General features: G+C 35.4%; 1 protein-coding gene across 4 annotated transcripts in view; it reads left to right on the top strand.

The window, feature by feature from the left end:
- The window catches only part of LOC110455304 (cation-transporting ATPase 13A2-like), a 43,997-nt gene extending 27,792 nt beyond the window's left edge, over positions 1-16,205 (top strand). The window contains exons 20-34 of one of the 4 annotated variants that reach the window (XM_021505361.1): positions 94-218; positions 708-874; positions 1,349-1,456; positions 2,529-2,608; positions 3,324-3,366; positions 3,801-3,910; positions 4,428-4,524; positions 5,029-5,101; positions 5,693-5,843; positions 7,354-7,502; positions 7,861-7,949; positions 9,533-9,622; positions 10,469-10,673; positions 13,448-13,478; positions 15,992-16,205. In XM_021505361.1, the coding sequence (XP_021361036.1) occupies positions 94-218; positions 708-874; positions 1,349-1,456; positions 2,529-2,608; positions 3,324-3,366; positions 3,801-3,910; positions 4,428-4,524; positions 5,029-5,101; positions 5,693-5,843; positions 7,354-7,502; positions 7,861-7,949; positions 9,533-9,622; positions 10,469-10,673; positions 13,448-13,458 (1,498 nt within the window). In that variant the 3' untranslated portion in view covers positions 13,459-13,478; positions 15,992-16,205. Of the gene's footprint in view, positions 1-93; positions 219-707; positions 875-1,348; positions 1,457-2,528; positions 2,609-3,323; positions 3,367-3,800; positions 3,911-4,427; positions 4,525-5,028; positions 5,102-5,692; positions 5,844-7,353; positions 7,503-7,860; positions 7,950-9,532; positions 9,623-10,468; positions 11,201-13,447 lie in introns of those variants that run through there. The other 3 variants (XM_021505360.1, XM_021505359.1, XM_021505357.1) reach the window with 3 other exon arrangements.
- Positions 16,206-24,006: the final 7,801 nt, after the last annotated feature.

Raw genomic sequence — 24,006 nt, 5'->3', positions numbered from 1 at the left:
ACAGAGACAAGGTGGAGAAAGACATGACATTGTGTTTATATGAGTGTACTAGTTGGTGTGTACCTTTCCATGTGTCATTTTCCTGTTTCACAGAGACAAGGTGGAGAAGGACATGACATTCCTAGGATTGATTGTAATGCAGAACAAACTTAAACCTCAGACACGACCAGTGATCCGCAAACTTATTGCAGCCAATATTCGATGTGTCATGATAACAGGTAGGATTCTTAGCTAATAAGTAAATGTTGTAGTTCTGACTTATGAAATAATCATTATGGCCACCAAGGATTCTGATTGGCTGACACATTGTGAACAGTAACTGAATTCCACTGGGTCAATGGTCAATAATATGATTTTACCGTTATGCATATCTTTCTTTTATCACTGATAAATTTCATAGTTTTTGAACCAATAAAATAATCCATTATGGTCTACAAGACATTAAGATAGAACCCAAAAACAAACTTTAGAGCTGATTTGACTTGAGACATCATGGATAGGATCCTCCCATGAACCTTAATAAGTTTGAAGGTTTTCCATCAATAAAATAATTTAAGAGTTATAACCGCCTAGAATTCTAATTGACTTGTATGTCAAAACCCATAATAATTATTTTGTGTCACACTGGTACAAATTTGTTTCACTGGTAACTCCTTTCCAGTGCTAATACTGTTTTATGTGCCTGCTATAATTGTGATTTATTGTAGGTGACATGATAGAGACGGCAATGAGTGTGGCCAGGAACTGTGGCATGGTGTCACCACAGGACAAGGTGATTATAGTGGAGGCTGTGCCCCCAGATCATAACGGACCTGCTCGCGTGGAATACAGACACTCGGAGATGCCAACTGACCGTGATACCGAAAACACTCTGGTAATGTCTCGCCAGGATTTTCTGCTCTAATCCAATTTTAAACTTTTCCAATAAAAGCTACGACAAGAAAAGTTAGATATTGACAATGAGTGTAGAAGACTGTGTTAACTCATTCACCCCTGAAGACACATTTGAAATCTTCCAATTTAAAAGCTGGACTAGTTCATCATGAAATTTCAGGGGTGAATGAGTTAAAGGCAGCTTATTATCAGGATAATAAATAGGTAGCAAGTGCGGTTGATTCCATAAAAAAAACCAGCATTTACCTCCTTTGGCAGCAAAGTGTATTCGCATAGCCAGTTTGTTGCCAAAATTATCTTGTTCATTGGTGAAAAGACCAGTTAATAGGCAATGTAACTATTATGTCAGCTACCATGTAAAAACTAGGCCCTACTGATAACCGTGAAATTTATTGAGTACAGAATCGTTTGCACCAATGCCAAGCAACTGTACCTATAATTGTATTATTTTCAGGAGTACTCAAGACTAGAAATGGAAACTTCAAACATTAATTTCCACTTTGCTATAAATGGGAAGTCTCTTTCTGTGATAACCAAACACCTCCCTGATCTCCTCCCCAGGGTAAGTACATACAGAAGCCATCTTTAAGAAGTACAAAGGCTACAAATGAAAAAGATAAAAGATAAAGTTCATTTGGTTTTGAAGCATCTATATATCCCTCATATTGATGTCACCCAACTCAAAACAGGTATCCTTTGTTCCAATACTGTATGCAAGCTGGATAAATTTATTGAAAAAATATTATTTTTCATTGCGATGATTTCACATATTAAACATAGCTGTGAAGATTTCTGGTCAAGAAAATCTACATACTTAATAATCTGTAACTGCGTATTGCTACACTGCTCAAAATATTTCTACAAATAAATATGAAAGTGATGCTGTGTGGAATCAGATATGCAGACATATGTAACATGTACTTAAATAATTCATTGAATCATTGTTGATATTTGAACTTTTCTTAGATTCTCTTGTTAACCTGTAGTCAAAATTATTTGACCAGGTGGGATGTTGTGTCTAAGTTTTGGAAATTTTTGATGTGTTTGGGCAATAAATATGTGTCCCTTACAGTTACCTCATCATCAGTGACACTGTCATCCTAGGATATTTAACTTTTGATATACATTTTTTTTACTGGGCACGAGTAAAAAATATCAAAATATTACTCGCGCGAGTGAAATATATTTGCTATTATTGAAGACGGCTTTAAAATTTCTATTTATTACATTTTTAAAGCATAAACCATGAAAAATGTAATTAAAAAAGGGCGGGAATCAGAAGCGTAATAATTAGTGGTGTGATTGCTAATAAAAATGTTATTAGTTGTATACTTCAGTGTGTGTACCAAACATTTACCTTAACAAGCACCTACTTTACCATCGTTTCATTTGAAACTGAACAAAAAATCGTTGCCTTTGAATGCAGCAAATAAAAGATACCGTTATGATTGGACAATACCAAAAAGTGATATTTTCACACTGTGTGAAAGATATCAGTTTTATCAAGTTGATAGAATCCGATATACCACTGGCAAAAATGTAATAAATTGGAAACATCATCAGTACATGTACCAGTGTATATGTTTCTTTAGTGTACATACCTGAGTATTACTACCAGTTATATTTATTTACAGATCTGTGTAGTTGGTACTGTTTTTGCTAGGATGAAGCCGGACCAGAAATGTCAACTCATCCACAAGTTACAATCTCTTGGGTAGGTTCAAGAGGAACATTTAATTTGATGTCAATACTAACCAAAGTTAGTCACACAGTCCTCAAATAATCCACGTGAAGGGAAATTGTCTGTGTAAAGTTCAGTTGAAGAAATTAAAAGAGATAAGTTATGAAAAAAAAGGAAATTTTGAATTTTATATGAAAATACCAAGGGCAAATACCACCCCTACCCCTTTGCATTATTTTATCATTTCCCCATCCTCTGTTTCCTTTCTGTCTTCCTCCTCTGCTCTTTCCTTTTTCCTCCTGCCTTCTCTCCCCTTCCACTAACTCTCCCTTTTCCCTCCTGCCTTCTATCCCCTTCCACTAACTCCCTTTTCCCTCCTGCCTTCTCTCCCCTTCCACTAACTCTCCCTTTTTTCTCCTCCCTTCCACATCATCATTCTTTCTTTCTGGTCCCCCTCATACTTTGCCTCGTCCTACTTTTATTATCATCCTTTCCTCCTTTCAATTCTTCTCCGTTCTCCTTCCTTCTGTCTGCTATTCTCTGTCTCTTTACCATTTATCCTTCTCCCCTCCTTACCTATTAATACATTTTATAAGTAAGGTTCATTTCTGAAAACAGGCTCTTCCTGTAACTAGACAAATTTGAGATGATACTAGTGGTTATTTTCCCTCTTTCCTAGGCCCAAGTGATAAGTACTTATAAAATTCAGGTTTTGATATTCAGTGATTTTAACACTTTGTCATTGTAGGTACCATGTGGGTATGTGTGGTGATGGGGCTAATGACTGCGAGGTGAGTGAGAAACTACACACTACTAGTACTTATCAAAGAGTATCTACATTAGAATCCTCGGTTGCGTAATCTGTAGTCAAGCAGACACTAATTATGCCGCCACCATTCAAATAGTTTTATGATGCACAGATTTTTCCTGTTCTATTCAAAACTCAGTGACGGACTCTTTCACTTTCCTTTTTCATAAATCAACAATTATATTGTAGAGGGGCCTATGTTGCTAGAAGAATTGAAAATTGTTTAATATGCTTTTATTATAGAAACAGTTTTGTATATAGAGACATATATACTTGGTGAGTCAGGAATCTAGTTAAAGTCACAATCAAATTCTCTCAATCCAAGAAGGTGAAAATTCCCCATATTCTCAGGAAAACACAGTCGCTGCATTCTATTTAATAAACAGGTGTAGGATTAAGACTTGAAATATGTTGTAGGCTTTGAAGGCAGCCCACGTAGGAATATCTCTGTCTGAGGCTGAGGCGTCGATAGCAGCACCCTTCACCTCCAGCATTCCCCACATAGAGTGTGTCTATACTGTTATAAGGTATGTATACGCTTAGTAATGTCACAGAGAAAATGTAGGGTAGGGTGGTATATACTACATACTCTACTCATGTCATAGAACTTCAAGAAGAAAACTGAAAAAAAAAAAAAATCACAATCTGACTTTTTTTGTACTACATATACTATTGTTAACAGTGTTTGATATCTTCGTCCAGCTCATGAGGAAGAGAGGGAGGGTACATTTACCCAATTGATAAATTGAGTTAATGTCAAGTTTTATTAACAGACCACAAAGAGATGTTTTACATTTACTCTGTTGTTGAATTGAATTAATGCAAACTTACTTTTATTGTTTTAGTAATGCATGATAATTAATCTGATCTATAAGCACATCATTAATTAGCACACAGATGCTTTCCTTGTGCAAATGTGCTTTTGATGTGTTTTTTCAGATCGCATTGAAATAGGTTGCGATATACAAAATAAGTGCATCAGAGAGACCATAAGAGATGGTAAAAGAAAAATACAACCACAATAAGTATGATGTAATGTTACAGGGAAGGAAGGGCTGCCCTCACTACATCTTTTGCCTGTTTTAAGTATATGGCTCTTTATAGCTTTATACAGTTTGTGTCTGTGATGATTTTATATTCCGTAAGTATCCTTGTTTTGTGTTCTTTCTTATAATTTAGTACTTTATATGAAATCAATGTCCCAGATTTAGATCTGCTGTTTGAGATGGGCTCAGCTATTGATTCATAAAGGAGATATGACCAGTACAAGATAAAGATACAAGAATATTTATTTAACATTGCATACCAGAAAAGTACAAACATTAGCTCAGTAGGGATATTTCTGCGACAAACTGGGTATAATAAAACAAAAACAAGATATGCAAATAAACATAGGCCTGCATGGATAAAATATATACAAAAATGTAAAACTTGATATAACTCACTTCTTGAGAAAACATTTTGCCCATTTATAAAATATTCTGAATATTGCAAAGTGTTTGGGTACTGTTAATTGAATTGTATATTAAAAACATGATAATTTTTCTAAATTTGCATTTTACAAAAGATAGACAAATCAAAATTGAGTCAGTCTTAACGAGTTTATTCGAGTTGTACCTCATGTTTCTTTTTCTTCTGATTGCAGTTTGAAGCCAACCTGTCTGATACTCAGTTTTTGTACATAGATCTCGTCATAACTACAAGTATTGCAATATTTAGTAAGTACTGTTGTATGTATAGCTACAATAAACAGATATGTTACAATGTTAAATATTACAATCCTGAAGTTCTTTGGTCAATACTGTCTGTCTGTCGGCTGTTTTATTCATGTTCCCAAATATTTCAACTTAAAATGCAATATTACGGATGCACTCTTCGAAATTACCAAATAGTATGATTATTATTTAATAATTTGCATTCTGTTCAGATTATAGTCCTTTTATTCTGTTCAGGACTTTAGACAAATAATCATTACCATAGTGTCACATACAGGCCTTGAAAAGTGCCTGAAAATGGATGTTATCATGGAAAAGTGCTACACTCGGCTCAATATTTCTTAAAAAGTGCTGGATAATATTTACTTGTGACAGTATTAAGTATTCCCTTCCTTAAAGAACTGTTTCAAAGATTCCATACTGAAGGAAATTTTTGAATTTTTTGTTTGATATAAAAAAAAAAAATATCAGAAAAGTTAATAATAATTGATTATTTGATTTGCTTTGATTCATTTGAAAACCAGAATAATCTAGCAGAAATAGACTTGAAAACACTTCTTTTGGGTGACTTAATAAAGTGTTGATCTATTTCAGTGGGTTACACCAAACCAACACTGGTACTGGTCCCCAAGCGGCCCCCGGGTAGTTTGGTCAAGTTGTCCAATCTGTTGTCCATCACTGTCCATGTACTACTTGTTGCTATCGTACAAGTGGGCGCCTTATTGTACCTGATGGCACAGAAGTGGTAAGTACTCCTACGGACAGTCAAGTGCTTGGCCAAGGGACAATATTCATGAAACTGTTCTCATACTCAAGCCTGGATTCTGTGCTCAAACCAGCTTCCTTGTAACTCACTTAAATCATGCGACACAGAAAAATTTAAAGTGCAAACATTTAAACAGCTTTCTGCTTGAAGTCTCTTCAGATTTCTTCCGAATTATGAACAACATTTGATTTTCATTTATTTATCACGGGAACAAGAAATTGGGCCTGAGCATAGACTTTAAGTATGAGCATGAGCATATTTTCATGAACACGGGCCTGGCAATGGCGGATCCAGAGACCTATCCAAATTTCCAGGGGGGGTTCCATGTGGGGGAAAATTGAGGAAAATGGTGAAAATACTTTTTGAAGAAAATTATCAGGGGGGTGGGGGGTAGGGGTCCTGAAGCCCCAAAAGACCCTCTGGATCTGCCACTGCCTGGATCCCTTAAAATCAAGTTTTTTTATCTCCTTTATACAAGATTCAAATATGTAAAAAAAAAAAATGAAATAGCAATATCATCAGTACTGTAATAAAAGAATACACTTAAAAACTGCCGTATTAGAGGACATTGGACCAGACAAAAGGATACCTTAAGCTAGTGTTGAAGGTCCCTCTAATATTGGAATGACAAGTTACACTCTACAGTGTGCAAACCTTCATATTGTCACATAGTAGTGTTTATCACATACCTGTAATTGTTGATACATCATTATCAGTGATGAAATAAACCTTGCGATTGGATAAATCTGTATTTTCGCAAATAAGTTGTTTGAGGCCCATTTATTAAAATGAAATATGTGTCAAAACTGAAAGGCCTTTACAGTATCAACATTTTTTTTTATCTGGAGATATAAAAATAAAAATAAGCAAACGTGACATCCTTGCAACCAATTTTCATGCTCTTGGACTAATTACTTAATGCTAGTCCTTTTTATTAATTTATATGTACAATGTTATTAATAATTCAATTTGACTTTGGAATTTCAATTTTAACTAATTAATTTTTGAAGCCTATTTATCTGGGGCAAGTGGTTTGAAAATTTCTTCCCTGTATTATTACATCCCTGTAACATTTAAGCATTGAACAGTTTTTGTATGGCATTTATTATCTATTTGAATGACACAGCTTTGCAAGCAAACAACATAATGTGTGCTATCGCATTACGATTTGTCATTTAAATAGACCCTGAATGCCATACAAAACAGTTCAATGCCTATATTTATGTTTTTTCCGCCTTTCACATTTTTTTAAACTTACAAATTATATTGACAATTTTGAATTCCTGCCTTATTGACAGTTTGCACAAATGTTCAATAACTCTGAACAGCGTGTTAAATTGCCACCTGCTGATTAGTTAAGAATTGTGTCTCGTGGTGGATGTCATTTAAAGTGCCATCATCGACACAGCTTTCAAGTAGGCTATCTAGTGACAATGCCATGCAAATGTCAATATGTTACACTAAACTGTCTTTGTTTCTTCTGATACAGGTATACAAGGGCACTGCCGGATGAAGATGCTGCAACCCAGAAGTGTTGGGAGTCCACAACTATATTTCTGGTGTCCTCCTACCTGTATATATCCGTGGCCTTTTGTTTCTCTCGGGGACCACCCTACAGGAAACCCATTTACACTAACAGTATGTACACAAGTCAGTAACCTAAAACCTTGATAATTCACACGATGATAGATACATCAGGCCCTTTTGCGTTTCTGGTTAAACCAGTTGAAACAGTCTTTTGACCTGTAAGTTATATGTAACCAGTCAAATAGCTTACTGCATGCCTTTAATTTCATCATGACCTTTTCTAGGAATTAGGAGAACATAAATAAGCGTAAGCAAGCACAATTTGGCACCAATTTTCTTCACCTATACCAGTATACAAAGCAGCTTACACAAATAACCACAGGAGATGTAGTTTGATATAGCTATTTTGCATTGCCCTGAGTGACGTACCAATTTTGTATTTGGTTGTGATATGTGTTTTGTGTTTCAGTTCCTTACCTTGTTACACTTGTGGTTCTGGTGTCATTTTCCACTATGATGTTATTACTGGCACCTCATCCGATTCTTGATTTCTTTTGGGTGAGTATATAGAGTCTAACCTCGTTATCTTGAAGTCGAAGGGGTTGTGGGAAAACCTCGAGTTATCCGATTATTCAAGTTATGCAGGTTCATATATTTGGTATGAAATTTGCTGTTTGGACATACCATTAGCGGTTGTTGACGTGTATTAATAGCCAATGCTTATAATCAATATAACAAATACAGGTATGTTATTTTACAATAAACACGCTTACAAAAATAAGGGTAAGTTATATCCGAAAAAGCTGTTTTTGTTTAACGTGATTAAAACGGTTAGACAATATTGTGAATTCGTTACGAAATATGGACGGGCCTATAGTGATTAAATATTGGTTTTGGCTAGTCTTGGCTAAGACTTTCCAGATCTGCATTTGTATTTGCAAGTCCGTCAAGTTTAACCTCTGAAGTGTTACATTTAAAAGTCGAGCAATCCTGCTGTCTCCGACCTCGTACTATACAATGCGGAAATGTAAGTGCGCAAGTCTAAAACAAATCACTGTATAAATGGAGCATACGCACAGTTGATTCTTTAAATGAAAACACACACAAACAGATTCTATTGTACCCATAACACATTGATTAGTTAAAGCTAATTATGACACCTGACACCTCAAATCTATGTACTCAACAGCAATTATCGTATTGTCCTTAAAACCTCTCGATCAACTTTCAAAGCCATACTGGCTCCTGTAAAAACACAAACCTGTGAAGCTGTTCAATGTTGTGATTTTAACTGTGGAACTCTTTTATGCATGACCACGCTTTGTGACCAATTTTCCGGTTTGGACTATCGTCAGTTTTGGTGTACAAATCATTAAACGGACTCGCAGGTAGTACAGAATACTGTTGATCTATGAATATCGTGGTGTTGACAGTCCGCACACTTAACTTTCTTAAACTTTATCATAAAATGTTTTTACCGATTTCATGCTAGTCTACTCACAAAAGATGTTCATAAGCACGGAATAGCGAGATGCCGTAGTTTTGTTTTCTATTTGTATGAAATTTGAACACTATGAAGAATGTTTTGATGTTGGATTTAAGCTGTTGAAACCAATCTTACTTCGAGGTATCCAAGTTTTTCGAGTGTTCAGGGTTCGAATTATTACTTTTTTATTTACTAAGATAAAGAAGAGATTTGGCCGGGACCAGAGAAATACTTTGATATAAAAGGGGTCCTCGAGTTATAAGAGTTCGAGATAAAGAGGTTCAACTGTAGTTTGACTTTTACGTTTTGAAGTAATGTTTTAAGTGACGAAAGAACCCTATATCTTTTTGAAGTCAAAGCCTATATATAAATACTTTAGAATGTATTCCGTACAAAATAATTTCACAAATTCTTTTAAAACAGCACAGACACATTACACTTGACAAAACCAAGAACCTGAAAGTGAATTGCAAGGAAGCATGCATATGGTTACCTTGATTTGGCTGATTTAAGTCGTTAATACAAAGAAAATTATGTGGGATATTACTTTGACTTAAAAAAAAACTATTTTGAAGTTCATATATATTGCATATACGAGAAGAACATAACTTCTGTGACACTGACATTTTACTTTTGAAATTCTTTCAATTTTCAGATCATGCCCTTGTGGGAGAAGGATTTTCACTTTCGCCTGGTGTTACTGGCCTTCCCAGCTACACATCTGGTCCTGTGCTGGATAGCAGAGGTAATTAGTCAGTACTAGCAGGTCTACAGTCCATTCCACATTCGATTTGTCAATTTGCAGCTCACTTGCCCTGAAGTTTTCCCTGGAAAAGTTGATTTTCATGAAACTTTATACAAATACTTCTTGTATTAATTACCACCTCAAGTTTAATTTTGACCTGGATCTGAAATTCAATATACCCATAAAAGGGGCCATCTTGGATTTTGGCACCTGCATTGGTTTCTTCCTGATAACTTTTCAAGAAGTGCTTTGATTTTCATGAAAATCCAACAAATACTCACAGTATCAATTTCCAACTCAAATTGAATTTTAAATTGCATCCAAAATTTAATATAGCTGCCAGCAGCTATCTAGAATTTCATAGATGTTTGTGAATGATTTCTTTTGAAGAAATTACCAAATTTGATGGAACTTTCCTGGTATACTTACTTCTTGACTTTAATTCTTCACTGTAATTTCCTCACTTTAGTTATATACTTCTATGCATATTTAATGAGGCTGCGATCTGATGCCTGATTATTTCCAGCGGATAATTTTTGAAGAAATAAAAGTACCGGTATTTCAGTGTAACTTGCCTAGTGTACTGTTCATTCTACCCAAAGCTCTTACTTAAGTTTGATGCTCGGCCATAGTAGACTGCCATGTCTGATTAGCTGATACATTCTAGATTATAATACCAGTGTTATCTTTCAAAGGAATTATTTGCATAGACTTTAATATTATCGGCAATGTCCAGTCAGTTAATTTTGAAATTAAAATATGAATGGTATTTTGGTGTATAAGAAACCCCAAATGAATTTCAGTTTTCCGCATTAGTAACTTCATGACGAGTCTTCTTTCTTTCAGTATACATTGACAGCAACTAAATGCGTGAAAAAAATGACAGCAGTGTGTAAAAAGAAGAAAATGAACCCAGACTCTTACAAGTATATACGCAATGAAATAATGATGACAGATTGGCCCCCTATAGGACAATCAATGTCAGGAGAGGAGGCGTTCAGGCAGACCGTCGATCAGGAGGGCGGAGAGGAACTGAAGGAGGAGGAAGAAAGTATGCATGTCGGCATCATCAACTAATCGTTGACCAACTGTGATATAATTACTGATACACTGGTGTAAAACACGTTTTAATCTTAGAGGACCCAAGTTAGGTGTTATACACATTATCTTGTTGTAATATATTGTTAATATATTGTGTAGTCAGGGGTTTTAGCAATATTTTTGCACCAAGTGCAAACTTACGGTTTATGTGTTAGACGTAAACGTGTTTTACTGTATAAACTCATAACTGTTACCTGTGATTTCATCCCTATACCATACCATAACAACACACCCAGTGGTGGCTTCATCCTAACACTATCAACCTGTTTAGTCAAACTCATACTCGCTAGAAAATTCTTGCCTATATATAACAATCTACTTTTAGGAGGCACGGTAGTCTAGTGGTAGGACATTGGGCTCGTGACCGAAGGGTTGCGATTCGAGTCACGCCACGGCACCGTGTTGTATCTCTGAGCAAGATACTTTACTCCGCTTGTTCCAATCTACTCAGCTGTAAATGAGTATGTGATTCGGCAGTGCTAGAATTTTTGAATGCTAGCTGTGAGCGCTGAAATGGCAGCACTGGCTGTATGCTCCCTAGGGAGTTGAGAAAGATATTGGCTGGTTGCAAAGGCCCTATAACCATGGATAATAATTTGTGAACCGCTTTGAGATGACCTACGAACTAGGTTGTGATAAAGCGGTATATAAGAAGCTCAGAAAAACAGAAATCTTGTGAGCATGATTTCAAGGAAGTCTTGTAATTTCCAGCCATCTAGCATAGTTTTCTATAGGTAATCCATTAAACATGTGATAACAAAACTCTAAGTAGGGGGTTAGCTTCAAGCATCATTACATACAGGGACTACCAATGGTAGTGGTAGCTTTAAGCCTTTGTTGCATGTACAAGGAACAGCCAGACATCCGATAGGGGAAGCTTCAAGCTTCAAACTTTCATTGCATACAGGGACAGACAGACATGTGTTAGCTGTAGCTTTTAGCCATTGGTGCATGTAGGGACAACCAGACATCTGGTAGGGGTAGCTTCAAGCTTCAGAGATAGCTTCAAGCTTCAAACATTCATTGCATTCAGGGAAATCCAGACATTTGTAGCGGTAGCTTTACACCTAGAAGGGACAACCAGACATCTGGTAGGGGTAGCTTCAAGCTTCAAACTTTCTTTTCAAACAGGGACAGCCAGACATATGTATAAAACTGTAGCGTTAAGCCTGTTGTGTGTAGGAATAGGCAGACACCTGCATGGTAGGAGACGCTTCAATATTTAAACTTCCATTGCATACAATGTACAAGCTTTACCAATTTACTGATGCTCTAAGCTTTCAGTGTAAAATAAGAGACTTCAAGCCATCTTGTTGAGTTAAGCTTCAAGCCATCAATGAAAATATACACTGACAGATATCTAAGAAAGTTAATAGCATGTCTTTGTTGAAAAAATAAGGGAAAACACTTCCATACCTGCTATAGGAGGTGGGGCGGTCAAGCCACTTTATTGCAAACAGACAACTATATGTATGAAGCAGATGGCCTCATTGAAACCAGTGACAACTACTAGACATGATACAGGGAAGACATTTTAAGTCATTAAGTTTTCATTGAAATGTGTGACAGCCAAACTGCTGGGTTTTACCCTTCGTTATAACCTTAGTAAGTCATGATATCAAGGATTGACGTCAACCTTCAGGAATCTGGAGACTGTTTACTGTCTAGTAGGGGTAGCTTCAAGTTTTATTGTAGTTGCACATCAAAGACAATTTTATTCTGTGTAAATAGTTATCTGACTATCAGTGTGACAGTATTCAGGATGACTGAAGACTGCAAACATTCATGGCAAGCTACACATATTTTTGCATCATTTGGACACCAGTTTTGCAACTTTACTATAGCTTCAATTTGTTACAGAAAGATCATACATTGTATTCATTTCATAATGTCTTGTGTATAAACTGCTGTGCTCAATATCTCCTACAATGTGGGAAAATATATTATGGCCTTAACCAAGCGCTTGAATCATAACACATTACAGTATCATGTATACGCTTTTCAACTAACTTTCACAGTCTAATTAACTACATAGTATATGCCATATTCTGCATTTGTTGAATTCATTGACAACCCTGTCCTTTTTATAGATTTAGAATGATTTACAAGAACATACTATTGGAGATATTAATGTAGTATATGTTATTGACATACTGACTGATTTGTAAAAGATATATTGATAATGGTATGTGATTTAGAATATAAGTTTATATCAATAAATTATCTTTAAATAAGCCTGTCACACACCTATGGTCTTTTAGAAAGAAGCTAAGATTGAAATTGGGTATAAAGATTAGTTTAGGTGATTGATACAGGAAATGTTCATCTTCATAGAAGACCCTTGACTGAAAATTCAGTTAACTCATTCACCCCTGAAAACAAATTTGAACTCTTCCAGTTCAAAGGTTGGAATAGTCCATTATCAAATTTCAGTTGTGAATGAGTTAAACAAAGGGTGGGCTTATTTCTGAGCATGGGCTTATCACTGAGCACTGGCTTATCACTAGTGATATATGTTATTTACAAGTATAATATAAAGTATCATTGCCTATCGAAATATATAACTACTTAATGCATTCAATTTATGTAAAGATTTGTAAAGATTTGGTTTAGATATTTGGTGTTTGTTCTTCATGATTGCGTAAAACATTTAAATATGATCATCAGTGTGAGATATTGGATGTCTATAGGGTCAGCGTGATACATTTGATGTTTATTTATCAGGTCAGGTCTAGTTTTATATATGATAAGCCTGGTAAGTATACAAATGTTTGACCTCTGCTCCTTGGTGCTACTACATTCTGTGGGAATTAAAACATTTAACACCGCTCTTCTTTTAGTTGAGAAAACAATGCTTTTTATCTTCTCAGTAGAAAGTTTATATTATATCTCAATGAACAGTCTCTCAGTAGCCATATATTTGATTGGTGAAACATTAGTTTGAATTTCATGGGTTGGTCCCTCTTTTTTTCGCTTTGTTTTATCAATTCACAGAAAAGACTATTACTGTACCAGACATCTTATTCTTTAAATCATCTATTTAACCTAGTTTCCCACCTTCCCAACAAACCCCTTAACATCCGAACCCCCACTTCACCTCCAACACCAACACACACCCTTTCCCTCTAATCTAAAGAGTTGATACAAATATATTTTGACATTCCAAAGTGATATAACATAATAATAGTATATTCAAAGAATGTCTTTGGAGATAAATTATGCATAATATTCAAAATATTCATATTTGAATTATTCATTTGCAAATATTTAATTTATTCGTTCACCTCTAGTAGGTAGACTCATGCCAGACTTGGCCAAATACTGGTAATACCTGTAGTGAACAAATCGGATACATGTACCCAAAATTAAATTTAACTATTTTAAATTTATATTAAAAATGTTTTAAATTTAAATGTTCATATCCATCACAATCATCTATATATCATGTCCCTGCATTTATATTGTACCCATATATAATACTATCATTGTGGCACTCAAACGGCAGTTTTTTTAAACCATTAGAATTGTTTTATGAAGATATTTGTCTCAATTACTGATTAATTCAATTTCACAAACTATATATGCCAAATATCAGGTTAATTACATGTACCATGTATATGTGTGATGCAAATTTCACAGATTTGTCAAAAACCAAATTGCCGCATTTGAATTTTTGTCATGATTTCATCATCTTGCCAACAAAGCCAAAATAAGAAAGTTTTTAGAGAAGTTCCTGATATACTTTTTTAACGGATCATAACTAGGCTGAAGTGTAGTCCAAGATAGTGCCACATACAACTGTACTTGAGTAGTGAATTCTGCTACTTGTTTTGTCTTCCCGGTCCTATTATATTATTGATATATATCCAGATTAAATATATTTAAAGTAATGTTTCTGGCTTTAACTAATATTTAGTTATATATTGATCACTTGTTATTTCTTGTGCCTACTAACCAGATTCACGCTGAAGATGCTTCTAGCATGGGTCAATACTACGCACCGTGTACCCACTGTTAATTATGTAACCAAAATAGGCTTCATTAACCACTGTTAAAATAACACTTACCTGGTACTGGTTATTTATGATATGTATATACTCAATGTTGGTTTATCATTACTTAAGACCATTAACAGTAACTCATTCACCCCTGAAATTCTGTAATGAACTAGTCCAACCTTTCCATTGGAAGAGTTCAGATGTGTCTTTAGGCCAGGAGTGAATGAGTTAAGAATTCCTGCAGATTTTTAGTAACATTTATGAATTTTAAAAGTATTTTACAAATACATTGTACTGTAAACAATTGATCCTAAATACATTTTTAAAATGTGGCTGAAATTCTGTGATATTGCTCATATTCTAAAGCATGTATTTTCAAACTATGCAATTATGTTTTCATGAACGTTGAAAAACCATGAAAGAAAAACTGACTGATTGTTTTATTTTATCCCCATGAACAAATTATTGCATGTTATAAAGAAAACATCTGGATTAAGCCTTGTACGATGTTTTCTTTTTGAAAATGTTTGCGTATGATCTGTGTGATTGGACATCGACAGACTTATGATCGAGTGTATTTTTCCTTTCTTTAACATTGTTCACAGAAAAGATTCATATTTTATATATAATGTACAATGCAGTCCAATTTTTCTCAGGCGTGGCTTAACAAATATTAATATTATTAGATCTACAGGGTTCAGATTTGACACAGCAAATTTTATGAATTACATCTGCTAGAGGTCTGAAAATACAGAATTGAAAAGTGTTTATTGAGCTGTATTCAAAGCATTTAACTTGAATTGGACTTTATTTAATCAAACCAAGGGTCGCCATGCTGTGATGTAATGTGCTGCGTTAAAAAAATGATTATAGTTTCGTTTAAGAAACTCATTTATAAAGTTTACTCTGTTTTGATTTTGTAGACAACAGTTCCTGCTAGTTTTGCAGGGAAAGATGAATGCCAAACCAAACTGAAATACATGTTTTGTTATCTTCCATGTTAGGATATACTGCTGTCAGTGAGTAGTGTCATCATAATTTGATAAATTGTAAAAGTGTGATTATCTGGGTGGAGCCTGGTTGTTAAAACCCTGATTAGAAAAGATGGTTACAAATATTCGAATTCGTAACCAACATAACATGTCTAGAGATTCAAAATTATCACCCGAAGACCAAAAAAAACCTACAAAAAAACTTTTTTCCAATCCGAGATTGTAAATTACTCATTGTATGAAAACTACATTGGAATTCTCAAGTGTGTTGCCTGCAGTACTAGTGGGACAGGGAGACTTAAGGATACGATGCTACCTTACTGTGATATCTACCTCCTCCCCAGGAGAGTTCATGGCAAGAATCCTTACACTGATAACATTGGACCGGTTGGACCCGAGTTGTTCGTTTATGAAATAAGGTCAGACCTAGTATTCTGATATGCTGCTTTCAGGTGATGAGCCTAAACATTTGAAGTTCCCCCAGGATTTATACCTTAANGGGGGGGAATTCTAAGGGAGATAATCATTACTCAAGAAGTACAAATTAAGTTGTTTTATTTATAGACTGAAAAATAGAAATTTTATGCAACAAACAAAATGGCAAATATTCCGTTTGTTAAAATTGTGTCAAATTATCGCATAATATTTTTCGTGAAAGTTTAGCTGCTTTAGAATTATGACAACTTAAGATATGAATAACAACAAACTTGTTTTTGTAACTGTAACTCGCATACTTGCATGTATTTTATGAATAATGGCATAATTGTCAATTCTCTATGAAGGCTCAGTGAAGTTTTGATAGTTGAAATTATCTGTCTCCTCCTGTTCTATACAGTTTTTAACACAAAAACACTCGGTCTATTCAAATGTTTCAAACTCGTATTTTTCTGATATTGTGTAAGCTGTGGAAACCGTAGCTTCTAGGTGCGATCAATTAAATATAATTTTGATTTTTTTTTTTTATATTTTATTCAGAAATTTTACATTATCAGACATCTACGGTCCAATAATAAAAGAAAATCAAAATTAAATTTAAACGATCAGACCTAGAAGCTGCATTTCCCACAGCTGATACTGTGTCTATTCTAGTCTTATCACAATTCTGGAATATGTTCCTGAAGGAAATGTCATACTTTTCTTCTTGTCAATCTGTGTATTCAACAGAATGATATTAAACACTGTTCAGCCAGTTTTGGTACATTACTTTTTCATAACACTGATGATTTGCTAGTATTGCCATTTTGATACCTATATTTTTACACGAGTTGCTATCCTCTTTTACTTCTTACTTTTTACTTTTAAAACATCAGCTCTTTCTTGTCAGTGTAATTCTATCAACGTTTCTTCAGCCTAAATATTGCTGATCCTTATAATTATTTAAAACATGCTGTCATGATTGGGCATATTGATTTCAGTTTTGGTTTATAAGTAAAGTTGTTAACTAAAGACACTCCAGTGTTAATATTATAGTGAACAACAGACTAAACTGTTATGTATAAGAGCTTGTTACGTGATCTCTGTGTGACCTGTAGTACAGTCATATCTGCTAGAGACACCAATACTATTACCTGGTAAGCCATTCCCTCTTCCTTTAGAGTCTGGAAGATTCTAGGTGCCAGTTGGGATCTTTTCATGCTCTCTTCATTACGGTTCTTTTCTCCTATCATACCTACCTACGATTTTTTTGATTTTTTTTTTGGTTCATCACATAAAATGGTCAGTATTATCACAAACTGTTGAATTAAACAATTTACGTGTATTGATTAACTGTATGTAGAAGTACTTCTTTAATGAAATTACATCTCAAGGGAGATGGCTTTATACCAGATTTAAAATCTTGTTGCCAGATCCTATAATATTCCTATTAACTTGTGTACTTATTATATAAGATATATGAAATAAATAATGTTTGAATCAATTCTCTCAATGATGATATTTCACTCATCCCTACAAAGCAGACTGTTTGTGTTCAGGGACCAGTTTCGTTCCCTTGTGTTGTCTAACTGTATGCTGATTACAGCAAAAGGACTAGAAAATGTGTTGCAATAATTAAAATAAATTATAATATATAATAGTTGTAGGCATTTTCATTATTTACTGGTTTATTAATGCCTCCAGGTTACTGTGAACTATACATATTTCATTGCTGTAATAGATATTTATCGACACTTATTTCCAGCAAGGGTCAACAGCTCCATTTAAAAGTTCATAGTCATGTGACTCAGTACAATGTACTGAAAATACGTTCCTGACCATAATATATGATTTTTTTCCCTCTACTTTCCTAAAACCTGCTTGCATGCATTACCGAGTTGTAATGATAATAATTATGAATCATCTATCAAGTACAAACATGCTTAATTTGTCAAACTTATAATCGTTGCCAAAAGCAGGATGCAACGTTATTGATTTGTCAGCCTATTTACAGCCAAACATGTACCTATCAAATATCTCCATATCATTGCCAAAAATTATAACTACGCATTGGTTTTTTTTTTTCTCTCTTTTTTTTCGTAATGGCTATAACTTTGATAAATTTAAAGAAAGACATACATGGTGGAACTTGTATAAAAAACGAAGGGTGAAATAAACAAAACATAAACAACAACAGTGTTTTGTGTGTAAAAAATAATTGGAGTTAGTTTTGGGATTTAAACCCTAGATCTAAGATTGTTAAAAAGTTGGATTCGAACCCTGGGTCTAAGATTGTTAAAAAGTTGGATTCGAACCCTGGGTCTAAGATTGATAAAAAGTTGGATTCGAACCCTGGGTCTAAGATTGATAAAAAGTTGCTCTTACTGACAAGCTAACTGGTCTCTGGAAGGGGTGTGGCCCAACTGTCCACAGTTTTATTGAAAATGAAACTAAGAGGAAGTTACAGCATGTATATGTAAAAATAAAATGGTCTCTTAACAAAAATCGTCACTTAACTCATTCACCCCTACATATTTAAATTGGACTTGCCCAGTCTATAATTTGGTAAGGTTCAAATGTGACTTTAGGGGTGAATGGGTTAAATTGAGGAATTGGCGTTTTTTTAGAGAAAGGAGTTGCTCACTAGGGGTAGTGTATCCAGGTTTCTTGACTTTAAATTAGATGGTGTTGTAGTATCAATCTGGTGTAAGATCCAGCTAGTGATTAAATACACTTAACTGTACACATGGACTATTTATATAACCATTCTGTAAATGTGTCTTGACCAAGTAGTAAGCGTTACAGGATGTAGAACACTAGGTTAGCCAGTTGTTGATGAAATGCTCATTGATCATGACTGCAATATCTAACACTGACTTAACTGAACACTATACTTGAGGAAACTTGTATGACCGGGCCCCAGGATAATGATACATATGCAAGACCACACACTTGTGTTTTTCTAACAAATCAGAAAGCACCAGTTTATTGCGGTGGATGAATATATACGTCCTGCAATAAATGAGTGCTTTCTGATTCGTTAGAAAAACACAAGTGTGTGATCTTGATTTTATCACATTCCTTCGGTATTTGGTAGAGATAGGTACAAAGATTTTATAAACTTTGATATTTTTTTGCAATTACCAGGAACTTTTCAGTTCCGGCTAGTATGGCCATATAACATCTTGTGATACAAACCGAGAAAGAAAACATCAACAGAAAATTGTTGTATTACTTTTGTAAAATTACATAGATAGGTGATAAAATACACAACCCCAAAGGTTACTGGTGTCAACTATTTTATTCCATGTCAAAATTAATTTTACATGTGTGTCATACTTGAGTATGAGCCTCTATTTCATATGAAATTGAAATAAATTTGATATCTATTTTTTTCACATAAAAAGTTTTTTTGCAAATATTGTGAAAAACACTCATTTCAAGGTCATTCTTTGAATCCCAAAATTCCACCATCTGGCTCTGTATCAATTGTCTTAGTTATAATGACGTGTTCCGGAGGTCTGTTACATCATTTCATTATTTTATGATGTCAAAATATGTCATCTTACATGAGTTAATCCTAAATTGATACAGATGTATTCACTGAAAAATATAGTAATCATGTGATATATACAACATATTGTTGATATTACTTTTCACCAAATTTAGAATGGTCTCCAAGTGAAGGAGTCATTGTATTCTAACCATTTCAGTTATCTCATTGTAAAGCAATGTAATTAACCCTTTCACCACTGTAGACCATAATGGACTCATCCCAATAAGTGCATGGTAGAGTCCACTTAAGTTACCTAGGGGTGAAATGGTTAAATCTGAAAACTGTTCGTCTTGGAATATTGGTCCAGCTGGTGTTCAGCTTGGACATGTTTCACTGTAGTTTTTATGAAGTAATCACAGAATATTTAAGTGATATTATATTGTTGATAATGATGTAATTGTTTTTAAACTGAAAACTTTATTTCGGTAGAATATTGGTCCAGGTGCCAATGTGGTTTCTCCTTAAGAGAAATTTCTGGTGAATCAGTTATAGACAGTGGAAGATTATTTATAATGATATATTGTTGTTAACAATATTTAGGATGGTTTATAGAGAGACATTGTTTATAAAATTGTCAAGGATTATGTCTAGAATGGTGGTAGCTTATTGTTGTTGCTCATACCATCATTACTAGCTGGTATGTGGGGGAGACGCAATGCCTGGTGGGCAGAAAATTAATAAAATATTTTAACTAAGAAGTATGTTTTCATCACGTTTTGTTATTTCGCTTATGCTGTTTACAAGATCCCCAATTATATATAATCAGATATTGATGCATTTCAACCTGGTATTGCTAACTATCAAACGCTAAGAACATGTATAAATTATTGACATCTTAAAACGTTCTTAAAATTATTGAAAAAGAAGTATTCAATAGATATTTAATCAAATCATTTTAAAGGTATTAAAGAAGGCTTGAACTTATCAGAGTGTGAAATTAAGAGTTTTTGGGCGATGGAAGTGGACCTGTCTGGGCGGCTTACCTAGTCTGCCATGCTAGCTTCTCACGACTCTAATAACCAGACATGGTACTGTTCTCAAAGGGCCGCAGTCATCTATCGCGATCCAAACGGTTGGACTCGAGCTCGAGTTGTTCGTTTATAAATAAGGTCGGACCAAGTTATCAATTCAAAGGTTGGAATAGTTCATCATGATTCTCCAATAACACTGAATCGAGCCATCGCCTTCTACATAACTCCATATCAAGAAATAACACAAAATCTCGAAAACATTGCCAGGGCTCCACCACGCCGAGAGCTAGTTTTATTTGTTTTACAAAAAAACATCAACAATCCTTACAACATACCAAAACACACCCCTCTCTCACCAGTGCATCCATGACCTAAACACCCTCCTTCTGCCATTCTTTATTCAAATACCCTACCATAATTAAAAATTTGTAAAAATATATATCTGCAAACTAGCACAGGTGTTTACCTGTCAACGTGTCTCGCTGAATGAGAAATACACGTGCATCGTGACTTTCCGCCACCCGATACTCGCACGCCACACAGCGGCCCTCTCCGAAATAGGAGAAAACAATTTCATTCTTATTCATTCCATTCAACCGATTGAAATTATATTAATTTAGGGGGTGAATGAGTTAAAAACAGACAAACCGGATATGCGAAAAGGGCCCAGTTCTTGACAGGAAAAGACCAGATGACTTAAGAGCTCTATATAGAGGGGATATATTATGGAAAGAAATTTGGAAGAAACTCGTGAAGATGAAGAGCGGGATGGATCTACAGGTGTTTTGTATCAGAGGTGGAAATAAGACAGTTTCGAAAGATTTTATCTGGTAAATGTAGAAAGACATATTCTGGTTAGACGGCTGACGTCATACACGACGTGCAACCTGTAGAAATACCAGCCTTTTCGGAACCTATGTCGACTGATGAGAAGATTGCTGATAGTCTGGTTGGACCTCGCCAACACGTATTGGACAGCTCACCTCTACCATATCCTATACTAGAGCAAATCCAGAGGGTGACCGCATGATCAGTAGTTACTTCACTGGCAACCAACGACGTTTCTTGGTAGGTTTGATACACCACAGGTACTAGCCTCGTCTGTCAATACTCCTATACGATTATAGTATAGGTGTATTACGAGGCTAGTACCTGTGAATACACAAAATCATTTCATATGTTGGAGAAATTTGTCGAAAATATTTTTCAATGTTCCCGAAGACCAGATTTCCAACAAAAAATACAGTATGGTTGTCTTTTAAGAACCAAAAGATATAATCTTAAATATGCTTTTTGTTAAGAACAATTTTCCATTTCTAATTAGTTGTTTATAATAATAATAATATACAACATTTATATAGCGCTCTATATCATTTGTAAAATTACTCTAAAGCGCTTTACAACATATGGATACAAGTAATGGTTATAATTGTGAAAACAAAAACAAAGGTTTTCATTCACTTTAATACATTAAAGCAAGCAATGTGCACATTTACATGACGTCTTTGCAAAGATTTTGGGACACACAGCAATGATTCTGGCTCCGACCGCAGTGATCGTGACGGCTGATACATGGTAGCAAGCTCCTGTAGGTACTGCGGAGCTGTTCCATTCAGTACCTTGTATGTGTACACCAGAATTTTGTACTGCGACCTGTATCGTACATGTAACCAGTGCAACGAATGAAGCACATGTGTGATGTGCTCTCTCTTTCGAGTACGAGTAACTATCCGTGCTGCAGTGTTCTGGACCCTCTGCAGACGACTAGTTAGTTTGTCAGATATACCACAGTAGTCCAGGGCGTTACCATAATCCAACCGAGAGGTAACAAGTGAATGCACCAAAATCTTGCATGCATCTGCAGTTAAAAACTGCCGAATACAGCCGATGTTCCGGATCTGGTAGTAACAGGATTTGGCAATAGCGCCCACGTGTTTCTCCATGTTCAGTGAACTATCAAAGTATACCCCTAGGTTTTTAACAGCTGGAACAGTCTCAATAGTTCTGGCACCGACCTTGAGCTAGAGAGCCATTGTTTGCTGACACTTTGGGGAAAAGACGATTAGTTCCGTCTTTTTCTGATTAAGCTTAAGCATGTTGTCGTTCATCCAGATACTGATATCTTTCAGACAAGCTTCCAGACTTTCTGAGACTGTATTCCAACTGTCCTGTGGTTTGATGACCATGTAAATTTGTGTGTTGTCGGCATAGCAATGATAACGAAGGCTATGACGACGACAAAGTTCTCCAATCGGTTTGGAGTTCATACAATATTTTCGTGGTCCTTACACCGACCCTTGAGGAACCCCGAAATCTAGTACTTTGCCATGTGATGTGGAAGATCCGATGGCAACACACTGTCGTCGTGCACTCGGGTAAGACTGTATCCAGCATAGTGCGGTATCAGTCACTCCATAAGAGTATTCCAGACGTTTATAAAGTATGCCATGGTCGATGACGTCAAATGCAGCTGACAAGTCCAGCATGACAAGTTATCCAATGCAGACGCTATATCATTATGTTCACATAGGAGGGCCGTCTCAGTAGAGTGTCCCATGCGGTAGGCCGATTGCATGTTGTCATGGAGACTGTTTGCATGGAGATGAACCTCTAAACGCCGAGACACAACCTTTTACAAGATCTTAGACCAGGAAAGGCAGATTTGAAACTGGGCGGTAGTTTTTCAACTCCTCCTTGTCCATGCCAGGCTTCTTTAACAATGGTCTGACATGTGCCTTCTTGAAACATGATGGAACCTTTGACTCAGCCAATGATTCATGATTGAGGTAATCCAAGGAAGCAGTGCTTCAAGACATTGCTTTAATAGGTATGTAGGCAGTGGACCAAGCTCACAGGACTTTGATTGCGAGGTCATGATAATGTTGCGCAACTCGTCCTGGGTTGTTGGTGAGAGCTTAGCCAATGGTTCCCCATCAAATGCAGAGGTGTTCACTCTGGCAATATTTTTCCTGATTGAGCTGATTTTATTCAATCACTGAACTTGCTTGCTAAGTCTTTTTCAGAATTACAGCTTGGTAGGATAATTTCACCTTTCTGTCTCTATTGTTTGGAGAACGATGATATTTTTACCAAGGGAGATAATCGTGAAGTCAAAATGAGTAGATGGGTATTGTAACCGTGGCCGTCTGAATGTAGATACAAGATTGTCCAGACTGCTCCCCCTAAACATCAACAAGAGAATATCAAAGGGTCAAGAAATCATAATTTTAAATCAAAACCTGTAAAAGTAGGGCCAAATATGAGCGAATTAAGGAAAGTTCTACACGGAGACCATTAAAGAAGTAGAAGGAGAATGGGACCAGGTGTTCCGGAAGGGTAAGTGTTTTTTGCT

This window comes from Mizuhopecten yessoensis, unplaced genomic scaffold, assembly GCF_002113885.1.
Source record: "Mizuhopecten yessoensis strain PY_sf001 unplaced genomic scaffold, ASM211388v2 scaffold8195, whole genome shotgun sequence".
Taxonomy (NCBI): domain Eukaryota; kingdom Metazoa; phylum Mollusca; class Bivalvia; order Pectinida; family Pectinidae; genus Mizuhopecten; species Mizuhopecten yessoensis.
The sequence above is the reverse complement of the archived record's forward strand: the minus strand, read 5'-3'. Positions and strand labels throughout refer to the sequence as shown.